The 25,170-nt window shown below is 42.2% G+C and overlaps 1 protein-coding gene across 19 annotated transcripts in view; it reads left to right on the plus strand.

Annotated features, from left to right (window-relative positions):
• The window catches only part of PLEKHM3 (pleckstrin homology domain containing M3), a 196,489-nt gene that overhangs the window by 73,432 nt on the left and 97,887 nt on the right, over window positions 1-25,170 (plus strand). For 16 of the 19 annotated variants that reach the window (XR_007454299.1, XR_007454300.1, XM_049615030.1 and 13 more), the window contains 2 exons: window positions 1,263-1,408; window positions 13,162-13,355. Coding sequence is in view for 17 of the 19 variants with exons in the window: in XM_049615030.1 (XP_049470987.1) it covers window positions 1,263-1,408; window positions 13,162-13,355 (340 nt within the window). In the remaining 2 variants the exon portion in view is untranslated. The other 3 variants (XM_049615044.1, XM_049615045.1, XM_049615046.1) reach the window with 3 other exon arrangements.

A 25,170-nucleotide genomic window follows, 5' to 3' on the forward strand; every position in this document is an offset into this window, starting at 1 on the left:
GCTTAATGTAAGATCTCTGTGATCAGTATGGTTCTTGATCCAGACATGAAGTGGGCGGCTACATGGAAGGATTTCTGAAATGAAGCAGGAGATGAGAAATGTCAGGATCACGTTGCTGTTAGTATAATCATGATCACCTGTTCTGGGCTGCCAGGATTCTGTCCTTTGGCTTGTGATAGGATTTCTATCCTCACCAATAGACGGTGGTTCCTCCGACCTGAAGAAAAAGAATGGCTCCTTTGTGACAGAGCTGAGATTATTACCAGTTCTTCTTAGAGGACCAGGACAGCGCTCAGAGAATCGTGGATTTCCACAGACACGAAAAGGGCCTTAGCGGTGACTTGCAGACAGCCACTGGTTGAATCATGGCAGGATTTGGCAAATTGGAAATCAGAGAAGAGGGTGTTGTGTGAGGAGAAATAATACATGCCAATGTACAAAGGGTGGAGTGAGCACACTGTTTATTTGGGGAATAGTGAGGAGAATTCTCTGATTCCCACTGGAGAGTAGGAGTCAGTAGTTGGAAAGGTGAAATAGGGGCCAATTGAAGGACCAGTTTCTTTTGTAAGGCCACATACTCGTTTTTTGAGTCATTTTTAAATTAGACAAGCTCAGAGTCCAATCCAAACTCCACCTCTTACTGGCTAGGTAACCTCAGACAAATTCTTAACTTGGCTAAAACCATCTCAAAATGTTGTACATGTTAAATAAGATCCTTTAAAAAAATTTTTTAATGTTTATTTTTGACAGAGACAGAGCATGAGTGGGGGAGGGGCAGAGAGAGAGGGAGACACAGAATCCGAAACAGGCTCCAGGCTCTGAGCAGTCAGCACAGAGCCCAACGTGGGGCTCAAACTCATAGACCACGAGATCATGACCTGAGCCAAAGTCGGATGCTCAACCGACTGAGCCACTCAGGCGCCCCTAAATAAGATCCTTTTATGAGAAGCCCCGAGCAACATGCCTGGTGGTGGAAATGGTTTATGAGGAGGAAGTGAGGTGCTGATAGGGGGGTGTAGAGACACTGATCTCCGACAGCTGTGTGCAGAAAACACAGAAGAGACTAGAAACAGGACCAGTTAGGTGCAGGTTATGGAGATCCCTTGGGAGGCGAGGAGGTAGAAGCTATTGGACACATCTATACATGTATTCTCTGGATTTTTCCCCCCCTTTACAGACTTTTATTTGAGGGTTGTATAACCTTGTTCTGTGGTGTTAAAAGTACAGCAGTAATCATGGGCTCTTTCTTCTGCCTCAAACAGGATGCCAGCGATCCATAGGCCTTTCCAACGGGAAAGCCAAGGTGTGCAACTACAGTGGGTGGTATTACTGCAGCAGCTGCCACGTGGATGACAGTTTTCTTATCCCAGCACGCGTGGTCCACAACTGGGACACTTCCAAATATAAGGTAAGCTCAGAGTCTGGGTTTACTTCATGATAGCAGTGGAGGTGTTCACATGTTGTTGTGTGGAGGATAAAGGGAATGATGCAAGAATTTGAAGCAAACTTGACCAGGGAGTCTCACGAAAGCTACGAGATCTTATCCAACGCTTCTCAAAATATCTCACATTTAAAGGTGTCTTAACTGTGACTTTTATTAATTTCCTCATTTAAAAAGACATATAGCAGTTTTTTACTTCTGGGCCCTGATAATTAACTGTGGGTGCTAAAAAAGAATTCTGATAGAGAAACAGGCCTCATCATTTTTTATTAGATCTTCTCTCCAAAATCACAACACTCTTGAATATACGAGTGACTTTTGAGGGAAAGGACTTTAAATAATTCAAGATATTTCTTAGAGTAACATTCCTACTCATGTCAAGGTCAGTCTTCCAGAAATCCATCCCCCTGGAACTAGAACCTGGAGAGAAGCTATGAGGACTTCTGGGTAGGGGTCCACATCAAGGAAGAGTGAACTGAGCCACCCTTACACCTTTACCTGGACTGCTGTTTGTTTTTTTTTTTTTTTAATTTTTTAATGTTTTTATCTTATTTTTGAGACCGAGAGAGAGACAGAGCATGAGCAGGGGAGGGGCAGAGAGAGAGGGAGACAGAATCTGAAGCAGGCTCCAGGCTCTGAGCTGTCAGCACAGAGCCTGACGAGGGGCTCAAACTCACAGACTGTGAGATCATGACCTGAGCTGAAGTCGGATGCCCAACCGACTGAGACACCCAGGTGCCCCTATTTATTATTTTTTTAAAGGGAGGAAGTGAGAATCACAGGTATATGCTAACAGCTTTGCAAAGTAGCTGATAACAGCCAGCAGGATATCCCAGAAGTACAAATAGCAGACTTGGTAACTATAAAAATGCAAGTCAATAGAGGAGGAGAGGAAGCCTGAGCACTGGGACACTCCACCTTAAGAGTGTGGGAAAGAGTGGGGTGCCTGGTTGGCTCAGTCGGTTAGGCATCCGACTTTGGCTCAGGTTATGATATCGTGGTTCTTGAGTTTGAGCCCCACGTTGGGCTGTGTGCTGACAGCTGGGAGCCTGGAGCCTGCTTCGGATTCTGTGTCTCTCTTTCTCTCTGCCCCTCCCCTGCTCATGCTCTGTCTCTGTCTCTATCTCTCAAAAATAAACATTAAAAAAAAAAAGTGTAGAAAGGAGAGAAGCAACCAGCAAAGGAGACTGAGGAATGCAGAACGAGATAGAAGGACCCTAGTGTGTCCAACAAGCCACAGGAAGAATGTGTCTCCAGATCAATTGTGACAGAGGCTGATACATAGATGATGAGATATAAGATGAGCACTGAGAATTGACCATGGGATTTAGGAATGTGGTGGTAATGACTGACCTTGCTGAGAGCAGTTTGAATTGAGCTGTGGGAGTGAAGATCTGATTGGAGTGGGTTTGATATGGAACAGGAGAGAAAGTAGCGACAAGAATAGACAACTCTTGAGAAGTTTGCTGTAAGGGGATGGAGAGAGATGGGGAGTAACTGGAGGAGATGTAAGATCCAATTGGGTTTGATTTTTGTTTTAATGGAAGAAACAACAGCATGTTTTCTATGCTGGTGTGAACTACCAAAGAGAGAATTGCTAGAAGATGTGGTTAAGTGAGAAAGATGGAATCGTGGAGACAACAGGAGGGTTGGTCTTTGCTTGGGGCAGGAAGTAAGAGAAAAGGCAGAGTCTGTGGATGCAGGTGCCAGTGGGTGGCTTAGGGAAGTCCTCTGCCATTTACATCAGTAGCTGTCATCAGATCATTTTATTTCAGCACCCATGATCCTACAGTGGTTAAACACCCAGCCCCAGTCACTCTGGGAAGTGCCTTTACCTTCTATTTCATAGAGATATAGCAGGATTAAGGTAACAGTCCCACCAACCCTTTTATAAACTCGTCCACATCTACACCCATCCTCCTTGCCCTCCTTCCAGCCACAGAAGAAACCTCACTCCTATGGAAGGTTTACTCCTTCCTCCTCTGCTCACGATCCTAACTCCTCCATCCGTTTTGCCAAATCTAGTTGACCCTCATCAGTTTCTTGTTCTACTGGACTTGTCTGGGATATAATATTTGACCAGGAATTCTTCTGCCTTGACTTTGAAGATACACCCTTGGTTTTCCTCCTACTTTGAACTCTTTTTTTTCTCAGTCACCTTCTCTGATTCTTTGTCCTCAGCCTATACCTTTAATGTTGCAGTTCCTTAGGGTTGTGTTTTGTTTTCTTTTCCCACTTTATGCTTTATTGCAGTATCTCCTTCTCTTCCATGGTTTTAACTCCCTGATGATTCCTACTTTTATCTTCAGCTCCATTTAAAAAAAAATTTTAATGTTTATTTATTTTTCGGGGGGGGGGGGAAGGCCAGAGAGGAAGGAGGGGTGGAGAGAAGGGGACAGAGGATCCAAAGTGGGCTCTGTGCTGTCAGCTGTCGATGCAGGGCTTGAACTCACAAACCACGAGATCCTGACCTGAGCCGAGATCAGATGCTTAACTGACTGAGCCCCCCAGGCACCCCTCCGGCTCCATTTTTTGCTACTGAAAGGGAGATCTGTGGATTTAATTGCCAAATGACATCTTAGCTCTAGTTTCCAGCCTAGTAGTCTTCAAGATATGTGGATCGTACTGCAGTTGTTAGCTGCATCGTACTGCAGTCCCACCCATGCATAAATGAGGCAGTAGAACTTGGTAAGTCGAGGAATCTAATCCACTGAAGTAGCCTAGGCTTGGGATTCTTTCATGGTCCCGTGTCCTGCCAGAATAGAGAATTCTGGTATCTGACTGACGAGAAGCTTTTTTCTGATCCTTCTGTCACATCTGCCTTGAATGAACCTTCCAAGCAAAGTGCTTTGTACAAACATAGTCTTTATGGCTGTTTTTATACCTCCTTGACAGTAGCTGTCTGAGACTTGCTTTCACTGTAACTGTATCACCTGGGAGCGAGGTAAGTGGGGAAGGAACCCATAACTCACCTACCAGTAATTTTTGAAGTCTAAAACAAACATGAAAATTGCAAGAGGCCATTTGGCTGATATCCTTTCTATACCTCTGGGAAGCTCTGTCCCCTGGGCAAGTTAGCCTGTGTTTGAGTGCCCTCATCTGTAACATGAGGACCGTAACACTTCACAGGGTCACTGCAGGTTAAATGGGTTCATGCATGTGAAGTGTTCAGAATAGTGCTAGTACGTAGTGCGTGCCAAATAAGCATTCATTCTTATTATGACTTCTGTATTTACCTACAAAAATCACGTGAATTGGGATAATACAAGACAGGCGCTCTGCAAATAACTTTGATAAGCACTTGAAGAGTGGGAGCTGTTGTCACTGCTTTTCTTATGCTCACATTTATGTTGCTCCTCTCTGTGAGCCACCTGGGCACGGGGAACCTGTCTTCGCATAGTTTCTGGCACGTAGTAGGTAAGCAGAGATGTATGCTGAAGGACGGAAGGAACGAGGCCTGTCTCCTGGGCCCCTCCAAACTCGGTACACCCCAAATGGACTTCATCCCCCTCACCACCCATCCCTCCGGAATGTCCATGGCCCACCCATCACCACTGCCAGCGCTGGGAGACGTCAGTTAGCAAAACTTTACTCTGGATTCGCACTCTTGAGATCGCGCTCTCTGCTGCACCTTCACTTCCACCTCACGAGTTCACACCTCCGGTGTCACTCCCACGAAGGAGTTTGGTGGCCTTCTGACTGGGCCTCCTGCCTGCAAGTCTTGCCCCAGCAACAGTTCGGAAGATTCTGATCCCACCGTGGGTGAATCTTGTACCCTCTCTTAGACTCGGTGTCTTCACCTTTAGAACGGAGGTGATGATGACGAAAACAGCACCTACTTGACAACAGCACTGTTTGCATAAAAGAATGATTCGCAGAAAGCACCGGGCACCGTGTCTGGCACACAAGTGCTCGATAATGCCAGTTTTTACTAGGACTGTATATGGAAGTCCAAACCTCATAGCCCGACACAAAGACCTTTTGTGATCTCTAGTCCCTGCGCTTCTAGCCCCTTCATGCCCTACCTCCCCGCCCCCATGAGCATCCTCCGTACGGTCTCACTCCTCCTGTTCCTCAGTGCTGCCCTGCCATTGCACACCTCTGGTCTTCCTCTTGCCCTCACTCGGCGTGGCAAACCCTAAGCCTGTCCTAAACCTCATTTCCTCTCGCCCACTTCTTTCCTTCCCCTCTCCCAGACAGTTATCATTCTCTCCTCTGCATCTCATACTTGGCACTCTGAATGCAGGCTATAAATATATTTGCCATGCGTGTATTAGATAAAAATGTATTTAGAGGGAAAGGACACTGGTTGACTTTGGTTTAGATTATTTATATTAATCTGCTTAGAGCGGGGCTTTGACAGCTAAGAGAGGTGTAGAGAGAACAAGTGAGGGAGGCAGGCCCAGCCTGGGGTCACCGAGAGCTTGGGCTAGTGGCACCTGCCAACAGACTGTGCCACTTTGGGGAGTTAAAACAGAAGAAGTGGCACTAAATGAGGAGAATTTGAAAATCAGGCACGGCTTACGAAGGTGTGAAGTGGTGGAAGAGATCCAGGTCCGTTTGCACTGAGTTCTAAAAGCCATTGAAACCATCAATTCAGCCATCTCTGACGCTTTCCGTCTTTTCCCCAAAGCAGACGTTTTTGCCTTGCTGGTCATCCACCCCTTGCTGACGGGGTTTGATTTTGAGAGGATGAGTAACTAATTGAAGGTGTTACGTGCGCTCATTTCATCCATGTTGTACATGAGGAAAACCTCCTTTGTTAGACCTTCCCTCCCAGGTTCTCAGTGGACCAGGGAAGATTTTAAAGCAAGAACAGAGCTGGTCGAGTTTATCTGGATCATCTCCCACTGGCATTAAGTAACTATATTCCATTTAGTCCAGCCTGTCTTTGCTCAGACACTGGGACTTAACTTGATGTTTCTAATTGTGAGGATCAATTCAGACCTATCAGTTTCCAAGACCAGACATCATTCTGCTAGATCTGCCTCCTCTCCTTAATAAGAAGTACGTGACTGGCTTGAATATCCATTTAGAAGAGTGAAAAAATGGTTTTGCAGGGCAGAATGAAATCTGTCATCTTAAACATTTCCTTGTCTGCCCTCTGGAGTAATCATGCTCCTAATTATTTTTAAAGCAGGATTTCATCTATTTTCCGGTATACATCCTGCAAATTGAATTGAGCTCCAGGATTACCCAGCAGCTAAACCTTATCCTCGAGTTCTGTAGCCATTTTCTAATGAAATTCTGTTTGAAGATAACTTTCCTCCTGCTCTCTGCCCTCCCATTCAAAAATATCAAGCATGACAAAGAGGTGGTAAGGACCTCAGACTTGGCCTCGGCTCTTCCCAAATAGTTCCCTTCTGTTGTGCTTTTAAAAAATATTTTTGTGTCCTAGCCTGAATATTCACATTCCATTTAGCTAGGGGTTTTCCATGTTACATAAACTATTTCCTATCTCTACATCTTGAGAGGCATTCAAGGCAAGCTGGACTGCCCTCGCTGAGCTAGAGAGCAGCTCACTGATGGGAAAAACCACATTTTCAGAGTCATTTGGAGATTTTGTGAACAAATTGCAATTAACCTTAAGATCTCCTGATTCCTTCTCCATTAGCCCCAGTGCTCGTTTTAAGAGGACCAAGAGGTATTATGGTTGGGATTGATTTGAGTAAGACTTTCTCCATGATTTTTTACAATAAACATGGGGGAAAATGCAGGAAGGAAACCTTATACCAAAGCAATAAATGGTCCTTGTACTGTGGTAACAGTGTGAGTGATCTATTTTTTTTCCCTTTCCTGATTTCATTCTCCAAGTTTTCAGTAATAGGACTGTCACTTTTATTTTTAAAACTTCAGCTGTCATTTAACTCTATATATTCTACTTCAGAAAATACATATTAGATATTTGGCTTTTTTAATGCCTCAGAATTATGGCTATAAATAGGATTGTTGGGTCCTGTGATAACATCCGTGGGCTTTAATGTGGTATAGAAGGCACTTTTCCACCAAGAAATTGCCTTGCACTGCTGTACTTTTATTCTTTTTTTCACATATAATACACTTCCACAAATTTTAAGATTCACAAATACAAAGGGCACGCATACATAAATAATCTCACTCCCACCTACACTGTTCTTCCCGCTGGCATCCGAATTACTCTTTTCTTGTGTATCTTTCCAGAGGTATTTTCTGTCCTTTTTTACACAACAGTGGCAATTTGATGATCTACATGCTGCTCTGGGACAGCTTTCCATTTAGATCATATCACTCTTCCTGGGCTTGCTTGCTATTTTTTTTTTTTTTATAGCCACTCTGTATTCTATCATGAATTTTACATGTTTTTACACATGACAATCTACATGACAATGACATGATTTTGTTTTTCAAGCTTTTGCTATTACAGGTAGTGATTCAAAGAATAACTTTATATATCATTTTGCATCTAAGTTCTTCCATTCACCGGTGAGACGGAGGACACCTTCCTAGATGTAGTTTGTACATTTTTGAGTTTGGTGCATATTCTGAATTGTCCTCAATCAGGGTTGTGTCCTACACTTTTACCTGTATCTTCTTGCATGCACCTTCCTTTCCTCAGAGCCAAGATGCCAGCTGTCACTTCTGTTGTGACTGTGCTGCTTCAAGCTGTCTTTCCCCTTTTCTACTTCCTGAACTCTAAATATGTTGTAAACTCAATATGTTGTCTAAGTAGCCAAGCTGTTCTAAGTGTGTGTAAAGTAATAAGAGTGTATGGTTCAGAACACTGTAGAACACTCATTCGTTTCTTCAAGTATTTATTGAACACCCACCATGCTTACCGTTCCAGGCACTGGGGACACAGTCTCTGCCTTGTGAATGCTCATATCCCAATGGAGGGAGAAAGACCGTAAACAAATACACAAATAAGTGACTTCTACATAAATGAATTGTTACTGGACTTTATTTTTTGCTTTAGGATTAAAAACAAATGGCTAGCATACCGCCAAATTACATCATAGGTTAGTCTCCCTCTGTAGCCCCCCTGCCTTTGTATTTGGGGAAAGAGAAGGACAGAATATGGACAGGGATCACCTCTTCTAAGGAGTGATGAGTAGACAGTTTATAGTAGAGTTATTAAAAAATAAAAACTGTGAACTTAAGGGGCACCTGGGTGGTCAGTCGGTTAAGCGGCCGACTTCGGCTCAGGTCACGATCTCGCGGTCCGTGAGTTCGAGCCCTGCGTCGTGCTCTGTGCTGACCGCTCAGAGCCTGGAGCCTGTTTCGGATTCTGTGTCTCCCTCTCTCTCTGCCCCTCCCCCATTCATGCTCTGTCCCTCTCTGTCTCAAAAATAAATAAACATTAAAAAAAACAAACAAAAAAAACTGTGAACTTAAATAGTGCTACCAAGCACAGGACAGAGTATCCAGAGATATGAGCTCTGGCTCTAAGTTCTGCCACAAAATGACTGCAGATAAGTCACTTAAGGTCTCTGGATTCAGTTTTGTTTTTTTGTGTTTTTTTTTTTTTTCTACTAAGGATAGGTAATGGATTAATTCAGCATTTCTCAAAATATGTTCCATGGAGCATTAACAAGTTCTGTGCTTGTTAATAGGTGTTACTCAAAAAGAGGGTTCTATAGGAGGGCCACAGCTAGGCCAACGCTACAGCTGGAACAGGGCCCCTCAGGAGAACGCAGCCCTGGGGGCTCACAGCGTGGCAAGATGGAAGGAATTAGAGAAAGAGGCCCCTTCCTCTGGTGGGGAAGCAGGGCCCAGCCTGCATTTCGTCTCCCACCGCCCTCTGCACAAGGCCTGCACAACATTAAAAAGCTGCCTTGTCTATAGTCAAATAGGTTTGGGAGACTGCTGGCCTGAGCACGTTAAGCAGACACGATATCCGAAAGCTTTCATAGGCTAACATGCTACCCTTTGAATCACCAAGTGAAGAAGGTAGTGTGTGGCATTTTTCCTGTTGGACCTCAGAACACTATTGTTGTGGGACTAGTATTCTTTGGAACACAGAAAAACTGGACTAGGTTGTGTTTACCAGTTGTTATTCTAAAAGTGTGTTCTCATCAATCCATTTTCCTCCCTTAACAAAAACTGAAGTCCTCACAACCCCCACCTCCACCACATCACCTCCAAATTGGTGTCTATCGTTAAACATTCCCTTTGCTCCATCGCTCTATTACCCGGGGCAATTTTTGTGGGGGAACATACCAGGACACCATTCCAGAACCTCTCTCTCAGAATTACGTAAACCTGAACAACATTCGAGAACATTAAGAGGTAGCTGCCACCTGCTTAACAAAAGGCTTTTAAATTTATACCAATGATGCTTCCTGCTCACATAACCAATATGTTTATAAATACACTTTGATGTGTGAGGTGTGGAGGAGAACCGTTTCTACCTCGACTTCGTCCTCCTCCTCAGCTCTTGAATCCTGTAGACCACAACGCTGTGAAGGGAGAACCAGTTCACAAACTGCAACAAAATCACAGTCACTGACTTGAGTTCGTCTAGCTTAAATTAGTCTGTTCGTAAGCTTCAAAAGCTCTGGAAAGAAATTATGTTAATATTAGTAAACATTAAATATTATTTAGTAAAAGATTAAAAAGTCAGTAGGTTTGAAAAATGAACTTATTAACCCTATAAAAGTTGTTTCTAATGTGAATGGAGTGGGATCACTAAAGACAATACCAACCAAAACCATTTTTTAAAAACGTATTGGGTCCATCTATCTGCCTCTGTGAGCTGAGTTTTTATATCCATCCAAAACAACGCTCAGGCTTCTCATGGTTTTCGTAATTTGGTTGGCAAGAAATAGGACAGTAGCTCTTAGGTGGGGATATATTTGGTGTTCACGGACAATTTATGTAATATTTCTATTAATAGCAAAGAAACTTCTCCTCACATAAACTTTATGGTTTCCTTCCCTAAGTAACTATATATTTAACATGTTCTTTTTTAAAAAGCATTCTAATTACAGTTGAGTTTGAAAGTGGAATCCTTAGACCAGTATGCAGGGTGGTTTAGAACTTAGGAAATCAGTGGGGATACAGCACTCTATTTTGCAAAAATAGCATTTTATACCGAATTTTGTAGTTCTTTCAAAAATTCCCTTACCGGTGTAAGTGGTTGATTATCAGAAGTGAGCATGTGCTCAGCCGTGCTGCCGAAACCTCCCTCAGCCTTGCAAGGGTTTGTTCACCTACCCAGGCAGCCGCGGTCCCAGTTTGCTCCGTATTCTTAACACTGGTTAATAACTTTGTGAAGCAGTGCCTTAGACATCATCGAAACTAGCTCTGTTTTTGTTTTTAGTAATTCCAGCTTATGAACGCTCATGTCGCTAGCTGCTCTCCCATTTGTCTCACTGCTTTTACTGTCTCTGTAAAAGACTCCCTCCCCACCCCCCCACCCCCAACCTTTTTAGGCTTAAGTACCACCTGAAGAGAGAAGCCTTTTCAGGCCTGGGAGACTGGCCAGTGCCCTTTGTCCTTCTGTTCACCTACTAAAAGGTAGCATTGTTAACCTAATTCAGCAGGTCCCTGACTCAGTATAAACACTCTTCAACAGAGCCAGAAAGACTAATTGAATTGTACAATACATCATTTTTCAGCAACAGTTTCAAGGGGACTGTACTTCATTTCCCAAAACACCATCGTGTTTTCCCTCGTTTAAGATATTTAAATATGGCACATATTTAACCATGATAAATCAAATATTTGAACCTAATTCTGTCTTTCTCCACCGAACCTTGAGCTACACGAGGACAGGGCCATGCCTGTTGTACTCTCCACTAATGCCTGCTATGGGATCTGGCACGTACCTGTGTCTCTATGCCTCAAGTGAGGCATTCTGTATCCTTGTCAGTTGTTATTTCCAGTCTGGTTAAATAGAGGTTTTGGCTAATTCTAGGGCCTCTTTGTGAGCTGATTTGCAGAGACTGTAAACTTCACCACGTTTGTAACTGCAGGGCCCCCAAAGGATCACACAACAGGTACCTCAAAAATAATTGCTAATAGGGAAAAAAAATGAGACACTTACTGGGGAAAAAAAAAAACCATTGATGCCTTTATATATATATATATCTCTATAAGGAATGGAAACTTTTATATGAGCTTTATTTTCTATTACAAAATATTAAATGTCATAAATGTGCTTTAATCAGCATACAGTAGCCATATCACCTATTCATATTGGTGGGTTTTCTTGCTTGTATCTACTTGTGGTAGTCTCTGTGCCACCCTTGCCCACCAAGTGAATTTCTGTTTATCTTTCTAGACCTTGAGGCAGTGTGGCCTGCTTTGCCAGCGGCTCCCTTCCCCCCAGGATAATTGATTTCTCCTTCCTTTAAGCTACCAGTGGACCTCATCCATATTTCTTTTGTAGTAGAGAACAGGCTATATGCGACATGTAGTTCTTGTTTTAAATATTTATCCCCGGGGCTCCTGGGTGGCTCAATCGGTTAAGTGTCCGATTTCAGATCAGGTCATGATCTCACAGTTGGTGAGTTCAAGCTCCATGTCAGGCTCTGTGCTGATAGAGCGGATAGCCCTCTCTTTTCCCGACTCTCTCTCATAAATAAATAAAGCATTTTAAAAATAAATAAATATTTATCTCTTATACTACATAGTGAGTCCCTTGAGGGTGAGGACTGTACCCTATTTATCTTCATTAATAAACTTCTAGTCTGGAATGTAAAGCATAGTGGATTTTCAGTTTTCTTTTTAGTAAGCAAAATCGTTTTTCTAATGTTGAATTCTATCCTTATTCCCAGTACCAGAGCAGTTTTCCTGGAAGCTTTTTAGAGAGGTTTTACCCTCCCAAGTAGAAACTAAGCCAACTCTGCACATCACTAGCCAGTCCACATCTCAGTATCAGCAAATTGGTAAAGATTCTCCCAAATTACCCACTTCTTATCCATTATTTAAACTACTCCCTCTGTATCTCAGATGCATTGCATTTCTACTCTTTCTAATGACAAGGAAATCTTAAAATCAACTTGCATAGTCTTGGTGTTTACCACCAGAATTGGATATAGAATTGGAAGGATATATTAGTCTGTCAGCCCAAGCTCAAAGTTATTCTAAGAGCAACTCCTTTCTGCTCACTAAAGTGTTTTTTGAGCCTGTTTTCTATGCAAATTATCCTGCATAAATAATATCCTTTAAAGCTATCCTTTTTATTCCTTTTGAATTTTGTAATATGTACATGATTTACCTATGGCTACTTATAAAAGTGGTATAGAATATACATGTATGTAGTTTTTAAAATTAAGTCTGTTTAGAATCTTCATTTTTTTTTTTTTTAAATTTTGAGATGACTGTAGATTCCCAGGAAGTTGCATAGATAGTAAAGAGAGGTCCCATGTACCTTTCATCCAGTGTCTCCCATTGGTTACATCTTAGATCACTGTGGTACAATATCCACAAATCGGGAAGCCTACGTGGTATCTTGAGTCTGTATAGTTCTGTGTCATTTTATCTCATGTAGATTCATGTAATCACCACCATAATCAAGATACATAATTAATGGATTCCTTTCAATGCAACGGTTACTTCTACAGGTTTCTGGAAGAGAGAAAGAAAGCCACAATTTATATTTAGTTAAGCTATGGGCTTTTGCTCGTGGCTCGCTCGGAAAGTAATGTGACTTTGGCCTTTCAACTCTGGTTCCTAGTTTGAGGAGGTGTGGAAAACTGGATGGTTCCCCAGACTGACTGAGGAAGTTTATCTTGTAGGTATCTAAGCAAGCCAAAGAGTTTCTGGAGTACGTGTACGAAGAGCCCCTGATCGACATCCAGCAGGAGAACCCGATGCTGTACCGACACGCCGAGCCGCTGGCCACCGTGGTGCGGCTGCGGCAGCGGCTGAAATCGCTGCGAGCCTATTTGTTCAGCTGCCGGGCCGCCGTGGCCGAGGATCTGCGCCGCAGGTAGGTCACAGATGGCAGGCGGCTCCGGTTTGCTTTCCTCTCCCCGCCCTGGGAGGGTGGTTAGAGGACCTCCCTGGCCTTTCCAGTGGGCACCGTCTTCTGTGACTCTCGCTCCCGGCTCATCTTTGACATTTTTCCTCCAAAGTCCTCTAAGTTGAGCCAAGAAAAATGAAAGTAATAGCTCAGCGGAATTGAAGGCGTTCCAGCCATGGAACTAGTTGCCACAACAGTGAAGACTTCTCCTACCCATAGACGAACTCGAGGGGATGATCACAGGAGTGTCTTCATTGATCACTTATGTAGCACTTTTCACTTTTCCTGGTTTTATTTGTGAAATGAGCATGTTTGAACTATTCCATAAAGACGTTTTTCAGTGGAAATAAGTGGTTATTCACATCTTACTTTCCATCCAGAAACAAGATGATGCCAGGGGTAGAGCCTGGGATTAAGATGCACCGGCCCAGGATTCTGCCTTTTCATGTCACCGTTTGTGCAGGCTGGTTTTCCATAGGGCAGTTATCTCCGAGTTCACAGAGCACACAAGTCCATGCCAGGTTCAGATCCTGAGAATAAAACTGAAGTTAAAATGTGCCTGCTCTCATCAAATTCCTTCTTTTACAGTTAGATTTTATTAGCATTTCAAGTCTCACCCTTGGCACATATGAACTAGCTTACACTTGAAATAATTGTTGATAGTGTTCGTAGGTCCCTGAAAATACCTTTTAATGTTTTAATGGAAATGACCAAAAGCATACCTTAGTCATGGTTTCTGGAGGGGAGCCTACATGCAAAAGAACCTTTGGAAAGCATTAAAGTGATACGGTTTGTTATTTGAGATCTAGTTAGATCCAAGGAAATGGACGTAACCCCCAGGCATCTGAAGAAGACATCTTAAAAAGAACTAAATGTAGATAGTGAGGAGTACATAATATCATAATATCTAGACAAGCCCTCATAAAATAATAATGAAAAGGCAGCTGCCATAAAGCAAAACACTTCTCAGTGGTAGTCATTCTATTACCTAGTTTTTCAAAAAGCACTAGAAAAAGGTCAGGTTTTATTCTTGTAAAGTCTAGGCAGATCTTAATTTTAAAAGATCGGGGCTTTCCCTGAAAGGCAATAGGATTATAGGTCCAACTAAACTAGATACAAGATTTGTAATGTTCGAAGTATGTTTGTTCTATCATTTTCACTCTCAGCTTAGTTCAGAGCTAGTTTTTCTTTGCCTGTATTTTTAGACAATATTAAAATCTACACATGGGAATCATGTGAGGTACCTTTCTGGGACAGTGTTTTGCTTTGGATAAATATGTCACATCAGGACATACGTTTAGAAATTAAACAGATTCTGTCTTCATTTGGATGACTAAGAATACCTTTGCTGTTCCCGCAGTCTGGTGGTTTACTGCCATGCCTACCCCTTATGGCCAGACCACCAGGAAAGGAATAGAAGTTCTAGAAAGAAGGCATTCCCAGGGCTGTGAGAATGAAGACAGCAGCCTTTCTTCCTTTCCTGTCATTTTTCTTTCCTCACTTGTCCATGACCCTTATGTAGTGCAGTTCCTGGCACCAGACAGGCATTCAGCAAGTACTGAACGGATAGATGGAAGGAGGGAGGGATAGACAGGTGTCTACTATGCTGTCACTCTAAACCACTGAACAACGGCTGGTAGCCCAGTTTTGAGGAAGGAGTCAATCTTCTGGTTTTATTTCTTCCTTAGGTGTCCGTTAGCACAGTGTCTGACCCATCTGAAACCCTCAAAAATAGTTGTTGAATGAATGAGCAAACGAACTAAAAAACAAAGAAGTAAAGAAAAATTTAGTTGGTTTTGTTTTGGAGATCAGTCTCAAATCTTTCTTCTCCGTTTCACTTCCAATGTACCACCCTGGTTTGGAGTCTCAGGACAATTGCAGTGTCTCTCTCCCGTTGAACCTTCGCATCAGGCAAATTATTAAATACAAGTATGGAGTTCAAGATCTGTACAACTCTCATCCAGTATATTGTTCTACTCTCACGTATCCTGGGATGATTTAACTCTTTAATGCATTCTGTTGTGGGAATTGGTTTTTCCAATGGAACTGCTTATAATAGTGCATATACATAGTAAGCACTCAATAAATACTATTATTCATACTGTTTTATTATCCTAGAGTGTTCTTGTCTCTGGCTTTAGAAATCTTTGTTTAAAGTTTCCACTTAAAAGCCACCCCTGATGCTCTGTCTACTGGACTCGGCCCCTCCTGCTCCTATGTCAGGAGAGCAGTGAGCCAGAGGAAGTGGTTTGGAGCACTGACCCTGGGTATGGGGCCTGAAGTTCCTGGGTATGTGATGCACACTTACTCATGCAGTTGTTGCACAAAGATGAGTGGAGCAGGAGGTTCCCTAAGACCAAAGAATGAGATTCCTACGGAACTCTAGAGGAGGCACATTGATTTTTCTTTTTAAAAATTTGTTCTTTGTTTCTGTATGCTTATATGCTATGAAGATAATGGAGGGGGGCCCCTGGGTGGCTCAGTCGGTTAAGCCTCTGACTTCGGCGCAGGTCATGATCTTGCATTTGTGGGTTTGAGCCCTACATCAGGCTCTGTGCTGACAGCTCCGAGCCTGGAGCCTGCTTCAGATTCGGTGACTCCCTCTCTCTCTGCCCCTCCCCACTTTCATTCTGTCTCTCTCAAAAATAAACATTAAAAAAAATATTAAGGGGCACCTGGGTGGCTCAGTTGGTTAAGGGTCCGACTTCGGCTCAGGTCATGATCTCACGGTTTGTGAGTTCGAGTTCCGCGCCATGCTCTGTGCTGACAGCTCGGAGCCCGGGGCCTGCTTCGGATTCTGTGTCTCCTCCTCTCTCTGCCCCTCCCATGCTCACGCTCTGTCTCTCAATAATAAATAAACATTTAAAAAAAATTTTTTTTAAATATATTAAAAAAATAAACCCCAAACACTGTTACCATGTCTTCCCACCTTGGCACAGAGAAAAGCATACCAGCAGCAAGAAGTACTTCTAGCTTCTGGTGGGGGGTGGGGGAGGGAGGAGGCTGTTATGGGGAGCTGTTCTCTCTCTGTTTTGAAGTAGGACTATTTCGTGAAGCAGGTCTAAGATGTTCTGGGCTGCTGGTACTCCTCGCAGCAGGGCCTTACTTAATGTCAGCTCTGCCTTTTTTGAGTGTGCTCTAAATAACCATCACCCACCTAATAACTAAATTCCTGTCACCAGAGGCCATCGGTTACCTACCTTTTACCTTTATAAGGAATCTGACGTTTTAAAAACAAAATTAGCCAGCCCTGCACCTTTGATTAGAGATGATAAACTTATCTAGAAGTAATGTGTAAAGTTCCCTTTGTTTCACTTGGAGGCACAACATTTAAAGTGGAATATAAACATAAGAACCTACTGGATACAACTAATCTTATATAATCTTGATAGGATTTAAAGGAGGGAGGAGTTGGTGTGCAATAGGGGAACGAAAGAGAGCAAGAGAAGCCAGTTCTTACCCAGTTGTAAAAGGCATTCTCTCCCTGCCTGGTTTTTACCTCGGTACAGGAGTAGCCATTAATCTTCAGCAAGTAGGCCCAACATGCTAAAGACCTGTCAACGCCATATAAACAGAAGAAAGCAAACTGTTAATATTGCTGTCGTGAGAAAACTGAAAACAGACTGATTAATCGTACTGGTGCTCCCCCTGCCAGGGAGCTGACTTGGGTCGTCCCCTTATTAGGGAAGTCACAGTTTGCTTTTAGGCCTTTCATTATAATGGCCGCCCGGTCTTCATCCTCAGTGTTCTTGTTCTTGTTGTTAAATGAATGCCTTGTTCTTGAACCCATACTGCAAATCTTGACTGGCAAGGATGATTAGTTTAGAAAAAGTCAGTGTCTTCCATGAAGTCTAAAATGTTTACAGTGCTGACAGTTCACTGTTTCTGAGGAGTCCCAGATGGTGACCCTGTTGGATTGGTTCAAGGCCTAGTTAACTTTTCATGAGAAGAATTGTTTATAGTGTCCACACATGAAGGTACATGAAGAACTCTCTGAAAAATCTTAGCACTCTGAGGACACAGCCACATCAGCAGCGATAGGGAAGTGTTTGGGAGGGACCCTAAGAACTGGTAGAGGGTCTCAGCCCTGTATATTCCGCTGCACACAGGAACAGTAGGATGTGTGTAAATCACCTGTCACAAATGAGTGTCTTGGGCCCAAATTTGGCCTAGAGACATGTTTTGTTTGCCCTTTCAGGGATGGTCTCCTTGACTTTTAAATTGGTGGAACAGTTGCTAACATTTAAATAACCAGGAGTTTTCATGTATACACAACGAAGCTCTCTGGTTCCTCTGAGGAAATCAGAAGCTCTGATTACATAGGGCTTCTGTCATTCCTGGATGATCCTGGACTCCCCACTTCGCAGAGTCTCTCCTGCTCCTGTTCCCCCCAAACGCAGGGTCATTCAGTGCAGAATATGTTGCTGCCTTGTTTTTCTTATCCCCAGTCCATTTCATTTATTTATGGTGGTGCCTGGGCCCATGTTAGATAATCATGGTTTTATCAATTAAAAAATGCTTTCCCACAAATATAATAGTTGTTCTTTACAACAGTCCTTTCAGATGGGAAACAGATGCCATTTAGAAAGAAGAGAAGGAACAGTGTGACTCTGAGATGCTACGTGACTTGCCTGAGGTGACAAATCTGGTAAGCAGCAGAGTCCCTGCTCCGAACCAGATCGCTGCTGCTCTCCCCGGCACATTTGCTGGTGGAGGTGGTGAGGGACAGAGGTCTCCAGGCTCTCAGGAGGAACCACTTTTAATTCTCTGAAAGCCTTGACTGAGGTCGTGTGGAAGAGTGGGAAGGCAGGCGGGGAGGTAGCAGACCTCGATGTCCCCGAAAATGGGGTTGCTGACCCAGGCGGTCCTGCGCTCCCGGTTGCTCAGTCAGGCTCGGAGAGCGAGGCGTGACCATGGGCTTAGCGTTTCCCCTAGGGCGGCATTTACCAGACCTTCCCATTTCACAGACCTATAAATTTAAAACAAAAATACGGAGCGATCTGTAGGGTTGCCTTCCATATATATCTTTAACCAAAACAGACATAAACATTACCACCTATTTCTCACCATTTCATAAAGGAACATAGTAACACTACCAAACAAACAAGAAACAGGCAAATGGTCTCAGAAATCAAACCACTTTTAAAATTCAAATAGATTTTAAAATTCATTCTATTCTCTCTTTCTCATTTATTTTACCTTGGACTGCTGAAAACATCAGACTGACAACAGCTATTTGGACTAACTTTTCAGAAATCTGACTTAAGTTCTTGACTTGTTGACTTCTTCTGAGTGTTAAAGTGTATCATTCAGTCTAGGGAAAGACATTCTAGAAATTAATGTGGATATCTGAGTATTTCCCACTATCATCGAAATGTGATTTGGGGACTTGGGGTACCTGTGAATCCAAAGTTCCTCTTAGGATATAAATTTAAAACTGTTTTCTCTCCAACACTAGTTGAGGCCAGTAGGCCTATGCTCCCAGTTGCTTTGGGCAGAATCGTATTGGGGAACATTTGGGCCTGCTTGTTTATCAGGTTTAGCCTTGGCTTAGACCACTCTGAAACAACAGCTTGACTTGGGCGTCTCAAGAGAATACCAAATGTGATTCTTCTACCTTTTAAGCCACCTACCTTTTCCTGTCTTTGGTCTCACATTTTCCTTGAAATTATAACCCTATCTACAGCATTAGTTCTCACTGAAATATCAGCTTTACTGAGCAGTGAGAAATTTCTACCATAAAGATTCCCATTTTTATTAACATTATTTATCCAGGTGAGTACCTGGAAAGAAAAGTGTGGGTGTGTATCCTGTCAGACTGGCATTGCCTCCTCTTCTGTGAAGCAGAATTTAGCAGCCTGCTCGGCTCTTAGACCAGCCCCTGTTGGTGCCACCTCATGTACCAAGATTGCCTTCCAACTCCTTCCTTTGTTACCGCGGGGCAAGCTGCTTTTCTGGGGGGGGGGGGGGGGCGCTGCTAAATACAAAGGTTGAAATGTCCTTTGGCTATTTGCCAGCCTCTTAAACTTAATCTGCCCAAAACGGAGCTCACCTTCCTGCCCCCACTGCTGTTGTCAACCGTGCCTGCTGCAGACTTCACCATCAAGCTGGATGGCACCTGTAGCCACCTGGTTGATCAGGCCAAACACCTTTCTTTCATGTCCACATCTGGTCCCTCAGCAAGTACATTCACTTGCCGTCACCTGCCCGCTACCACCCAGGTGCCAGCCACTGCCTTCTTTCCCCCATGTTATTGCAGTAACGCGTCTCCCCCTTCAGTCTGTTCTTAAACTACAGCTAGAGCTCATGTGTAAATTAGATGATGTCACCCTTGACCCAAACTATCTAATAGCTTCACTTCTCCAGGTAAAAGCCAAGGCCACGTACAGTCTCATCCCCAGGTACCTCTGTGCCCTCTTCTCCCACTACCTGTCCCCTGATTCCCTCTGGTCACACCGGCCTTTTTTTTTTTTGTCTTTGAGCCGGCTCCTCCTGTGTGAGTTTCTATCCTTGCTTCTCCTTTCCTCAAATAACCACAGGGTTGCTTCCTTAAATCTTTTAGGTCTTTACACAGCTGTCACCTTAATGAAGCATCCTTCACTCCCTTCCACTTCTTCCCCCCATACACTTTCTGTCTTCTTTCTGTGCTTATCACTATATTACATGGTATCTTGTCTGTCTCCCTCTCTCGGGCCGGCATGCGTGGATATGGAAGTTGTGTTTTGCTCACCCTATGCAGCCATATACAGTGGTCCTGCCCTCCCCATTAAATGTCAGCTACAAAAGGTCGTGGTTTTTATCCATTTTGTTCACTGCTATGTCCCCAGGGCCTAGAACCATACCTGACATAGAGAGCTAATCAATATCTGTTGAACAAATGAGCTAAATGAGTAAAGTACTGTTACCAAGATCCCACCTGCTTAATTTGGTCACACTTAATTGTTTTCTTATTACAAAAAAAAAAAAAATACCAGTCATTATAGAAAACAAAAATAAGAAAGCCAACCATTATCCTACCACTTTGGTGCCTATGTTTCTAGACTTTTTCCTCTGCAGATTTTTTCCTCATTAAAATGGTTTCATACTGCACATACCACTTTTAACCCAATCATTGCACCTGGCATACTGTGGACATCTTTTTATGCCAGTAAATATTTGTATTAAGCACAATTCACTAAACAGAAATGGTGCTTTGTAGTGTGAGCATACCTACATACCATTGATCCTGGAAAAGTAAATAAGACTATTATTTAGTGTACCCAAAAATTTGTGTGTCCTAATAATATGCTGAGAAATCATTTCATAGCAACACCTCCTCTTCCCCTGCACATTTCCCCCCCAAATCAGAGTAGGTGGAGGGGCTATCTGTCACAAAGAGAAAAGATGGCTTGCTGTTGGGAATTGAATATGCCTAATTGAGGAGGCTAGTTTATTAAGACATATCTCTTAAGGCAACCTAGTTCTTAAAACACAACCTACACAGACATGACTTGCTGTGTCTCTGACCTACATCTGAGGACTATTATAACCAAAATCTGGGATCTAACTGTACAATTATTAGCCAACAATTTTAGAAGAATAAGCAGTAGTAGGACTTGAAGCATGTCAGTAACACTTAAATTCAGTAAATGAATACAACTGTTTGCTCTTTATAAGATTTAATATTAGCCAGATTGTGTGGCTTTATTTTTTCATGTTAGCTAATTAAAAGTGTCATTAGCTTGCAGTTGAGGCTTTAGTCTCAATAGATTATGAATCTATCAGAACTTTGAAACTACCAAAACACAGGATGTTTTTGAACGCAACACTTCTCATTCTACTTTAAGAATCCTTTTCCCTTGGATGACTTCTAGAACTTCTAAGGTTTTCAGGTCCTCTAACCTCTTGATCTCCTAATAGCTCCTCCCCCTTCTGTCATTTTCTTCAGAGATCTTGTTTAACAAATCGTGTACCAATATCAACACTCTAAAAGGGAGCTACAGGTTGCAAAAGACCGTGTCATTCAAAACTAAACTGATTAATAAACTGTGAAAAAGGAATTCTGGCAAGTGATATATTAATTTTACTATAATGTACACATAGCTTTTTACTTGCTGAAATCCTTCAGAAAGTTAAAAAGTGATTTTGTTTTATTTTGAGAGGAAATGAAATATATAGAAATTATCTAAAATCATTTTGTAAAGGATGACAAAAAATAAAACTCAGTGTAGTTAGATAAATATTATGTTCTTGGAACTGTTAAAAAAATACCATAAGAACGTCTTCTAGGATCTATAACTGTGATACAATCTGTCACTTTTGCAATCAGACCCCAGAATAATCAACCAAAATTAGTTCCCAAGTATTCCTACTCCAGGTTTTAGATTGTTACTAAGGAACGTAAACACAATCTCTGAATGAGCAGGTAAAAGAGACCCTTATTTCCCATAACTATCTGCCAAGATATAATATCTGATGCAATCTTGCTACTTTTTCAAGCCAATGAGATTAGCAAAATGAGGTATCTAGATCGAAGCTTGTTTCTTCCACATGGGTTGCTATCGAAATGTCTGCCTTTGATTTAAAATTGTTTTTCCATTAGCTGGGAGCATGGCTAGGCATATGATTCCTGTCCACATCCAGCCTAATGTAGCAATTTCAGAAAGAGTTTGCAGCTCATATGAAGAACACCAAATTGCATCTCCCTGGGTATGCTTCACAGTGCTTCTCGCTGATTTTAGGGTGGGTGATACTGCAGCCCTCTCAACTCAGTACAAATTACCCAACCTGGAGCACAGATTCCTGGAAAACACAGTAATACTACATGAATAGTTTTCTTTTAAATTACTCTTTATGCACTTCTATCCACATTCTTCGTTCAGGCACATAGGACTTAAAAATGGAGGTTGTATGTGTGTGTGTATGTGTGTGTGTGCATATACATGGGCCTTCTCTTCAAAACCTATCTTTTACGTGTGCCAACGGTTCCATTACAAACTTTTTTTTTCTCATTTTAATCATTGGGCTTTTAAACACCAGTTGTGCACCACCGAGAGCTGAGCTTCAGGGAAATGGTGGTATTAAATCTGTCAAAATCCTCCAAAGGATCTGCTTACTTCAGAGTCTGACCTAGTGCCTCTTCTCTCATTAGCATCAAAGCTTGGTGGGGGCTGAATTGAAGTCCTCAGAAATTAGTTGGGTTAAATGAGTCTTGATTTATTCGACTCAGTGACCTATCACATAATGGAATGAGGTCCTCTACCTTTATTATTATTATTATTATTATTATTATTATTTGAGAGAGAGTGTGTACATGAGTGGGGGGGGCAGAGAGAGAGGGAGAGAGAGAGAGAATCTTAAGCAGGCTTCAGCTCAGTGCTGAGCCCAACATGGGGCTCTATCCCACAACCCTGGGGTCATGACCTGAGCTGAAATTAAGAGTCAGGTGCCCAACCAACTGAGCCATCCAGTTGCCCTGACCCTTACCTTTTTTTGTAAAGACTACTGCCTTTGATTTCATTGGCAATTATCTCTGCATTTTTAACCCTGAGTACCAGTTGCGTAATATAAAGGCTGAATCATATGTGACCATTTTCTTTTTTAAATTTTTATCTTTACCACCATTCTCATTAGAGCAATCTATAAATGAAGCCTAAGTTACCTTCTTGGAGTGTCAGGCAATTCTAAAGGTGTTAAAGTAGAAAACTTTGGCATTAGAAATGATTGCGCTACTTGATTTCCATGATTTCTTTAGCAAGTTTCTTCATTGTTCTTTGGTATCTGAGAACTTGATAGTGCTGCCTGCCAGTAATGTGGTTTTCCTTGATGGATGAGTAAAGTGTGGAGTTGACTCTCTCCAACACATTTGTCCTTTGGCTCTGATGGCAGGACTGACCAGATGAACTTGCATTGGCATGAGCTGGGCTGTTCTCATGGTTGGCTTGCTGGAGAGATGCTGTCAGATCTGATGATTAATAGCCCTGCAGTCCAGTAAGCTCACTTCATCACAGAAAACCCTAAACACACAGTCACCTCATCAGAAAGCAAAAGACAGCACTGTTCTGTAGCAAAGATCATGTTTACCAGAGGATTGCAAAATTAGATTACTTTCAGTTAGTTTGCAGCCTTTGGTTCCCAATATGTTGACTTTTAGAGGGAATATTGGAGAAATCAGTAACTACCTTTTATGTAACATTTTAATAGAAATGAAGCATTTCTATTGAAACATTTAATTTAAACATTTCAATTAAGAAAATACAGGAGAGGTATGTGTGCATGTGTGTGCAAAAGAGCTTCCAGCTGGGTCCGCCTCTCATTTTCTCTAGGCCATTCCAGGGCCAGGCTCTGTCAGTTATCCCTACTTTTGTATCTATAGTTTCCTCCTTTACTAGCACCTTCATTTTAGCATATGAGTATGCCCAAGTCTCTCCCAACTTTAAGAAAAGAATCTTTTTGAGGCATAAAACTTATTTGAAGAAGTAATAACTGAAACCTCTCTAGCCTGGGGAAGAAAACAGACATCCAGTTCTAGGAAGCATAGGGAGTCCAAAACAAAATGAACCTAAAAAGAGCCACACCAAGACATAATAAATACAGTGTCAAAAATTAAGAAGAGTATTTTAAAAGCAGCAAGAAAAAAGCAACTAGTTACATACAAGGGAATACCCATAAAACCATCAAATGATTTTTCAGCAGGAACTTTGCAGGCTAGAAGGGAGTGACATTATATATTCAGGCATAGAGACTGAAAGGAAAAATCTTACAACCAAGAATACTCTACCCAGTAAGTTTATCATTCAAAATTGAAAGAGAGATAAAAAGTTTTCCAGACAAACAAAATTTTGAGTTCATCACCACTAAACCAGTCTTACAAGAAATGTTACAGAGGCTCCTTTAAGTGGAAAAGAAAAGGCCATAAGTAGAAGAAAATTATGAAGGAAAAAAATCTCACTGGTAAAAGCAAATATATAGTAAAGGTAGTGGTTGACCACTTATAAAGCTAGTATAAATGGTAAAAGACAAAAGTGGTAATATCAACTATATCTACAATAATTCATAAAGGGATACACAAAATAGAAAGATGCAAAATAGGGGCACCTGGGTGGCTTAGACGGTTGAGTGTCTGACTCTTGACCGCAGCTCAGCTCATGCTTTCACAGTTCATGGGGTCAAGCCCTGTGTCAGGCCTGTGCTTACGGTGCAGAACTTGCTTGGGATTCTCTCTCTCCTCCTCTCTCTGCCCCTCCCCCACTTGCTCATGCATATGCTCTCTCTCTCTCTCTCTCTCAAAATAAATAAACTTTGAAAAAAAAGATGCAGAATAGATCAGATAGATGAAACATGGGGGGTGTGGTTAAGAATGTAGTGTGTTCTTTTATAAGGTGTTCAAACTTTAAGCGACAATAAACCTAAAATAGACTGCCATATACATAGGGTATTGTATATGATACTCATGGTAACCACAAACCCAAAACCTGTAATAGGTACACAAAAAATAAAGATACAAATATCCAAACATAACACTAAAGAAAGTCATCAAATCATAAGAGAGCAAGAGAAGGAAGAACAGAGAAGAACTACAAAAACAACCAGAAAACAATTAACAAAATGGCAATAAGTCCATACCTATCAATAACTACGTTAAATGTAAATAGACTAGGGGCACCTGGCTGGCTCAGTCACTTAAGCATCCAGGTCTTGATTTTGGCTCAGGTCATGATCTCAGAATTTGGGAGTTTGATCTCCGTGTCAGGCTCTGTGCTGACAGTGGTAGAGCCTACTTGGGATTCTCTCTCTGCCCTCT

Source organism: Panthera uncia, assembly GCF_023721935.1.
Source record: "Panthera uncia isolate 11264 chromosome C1 unlocalized genomic scaffold, Puncia_PCG_1.0 HiC_scaffold_3, whole genome shotgun sequence".
NCBI classification, from domain to species: domain Eukaryota; kingdom Metazoa; phylum Chordata; class Mammalia; order Carnivora; family Felidae; genus Panthera; species Panthera uncia.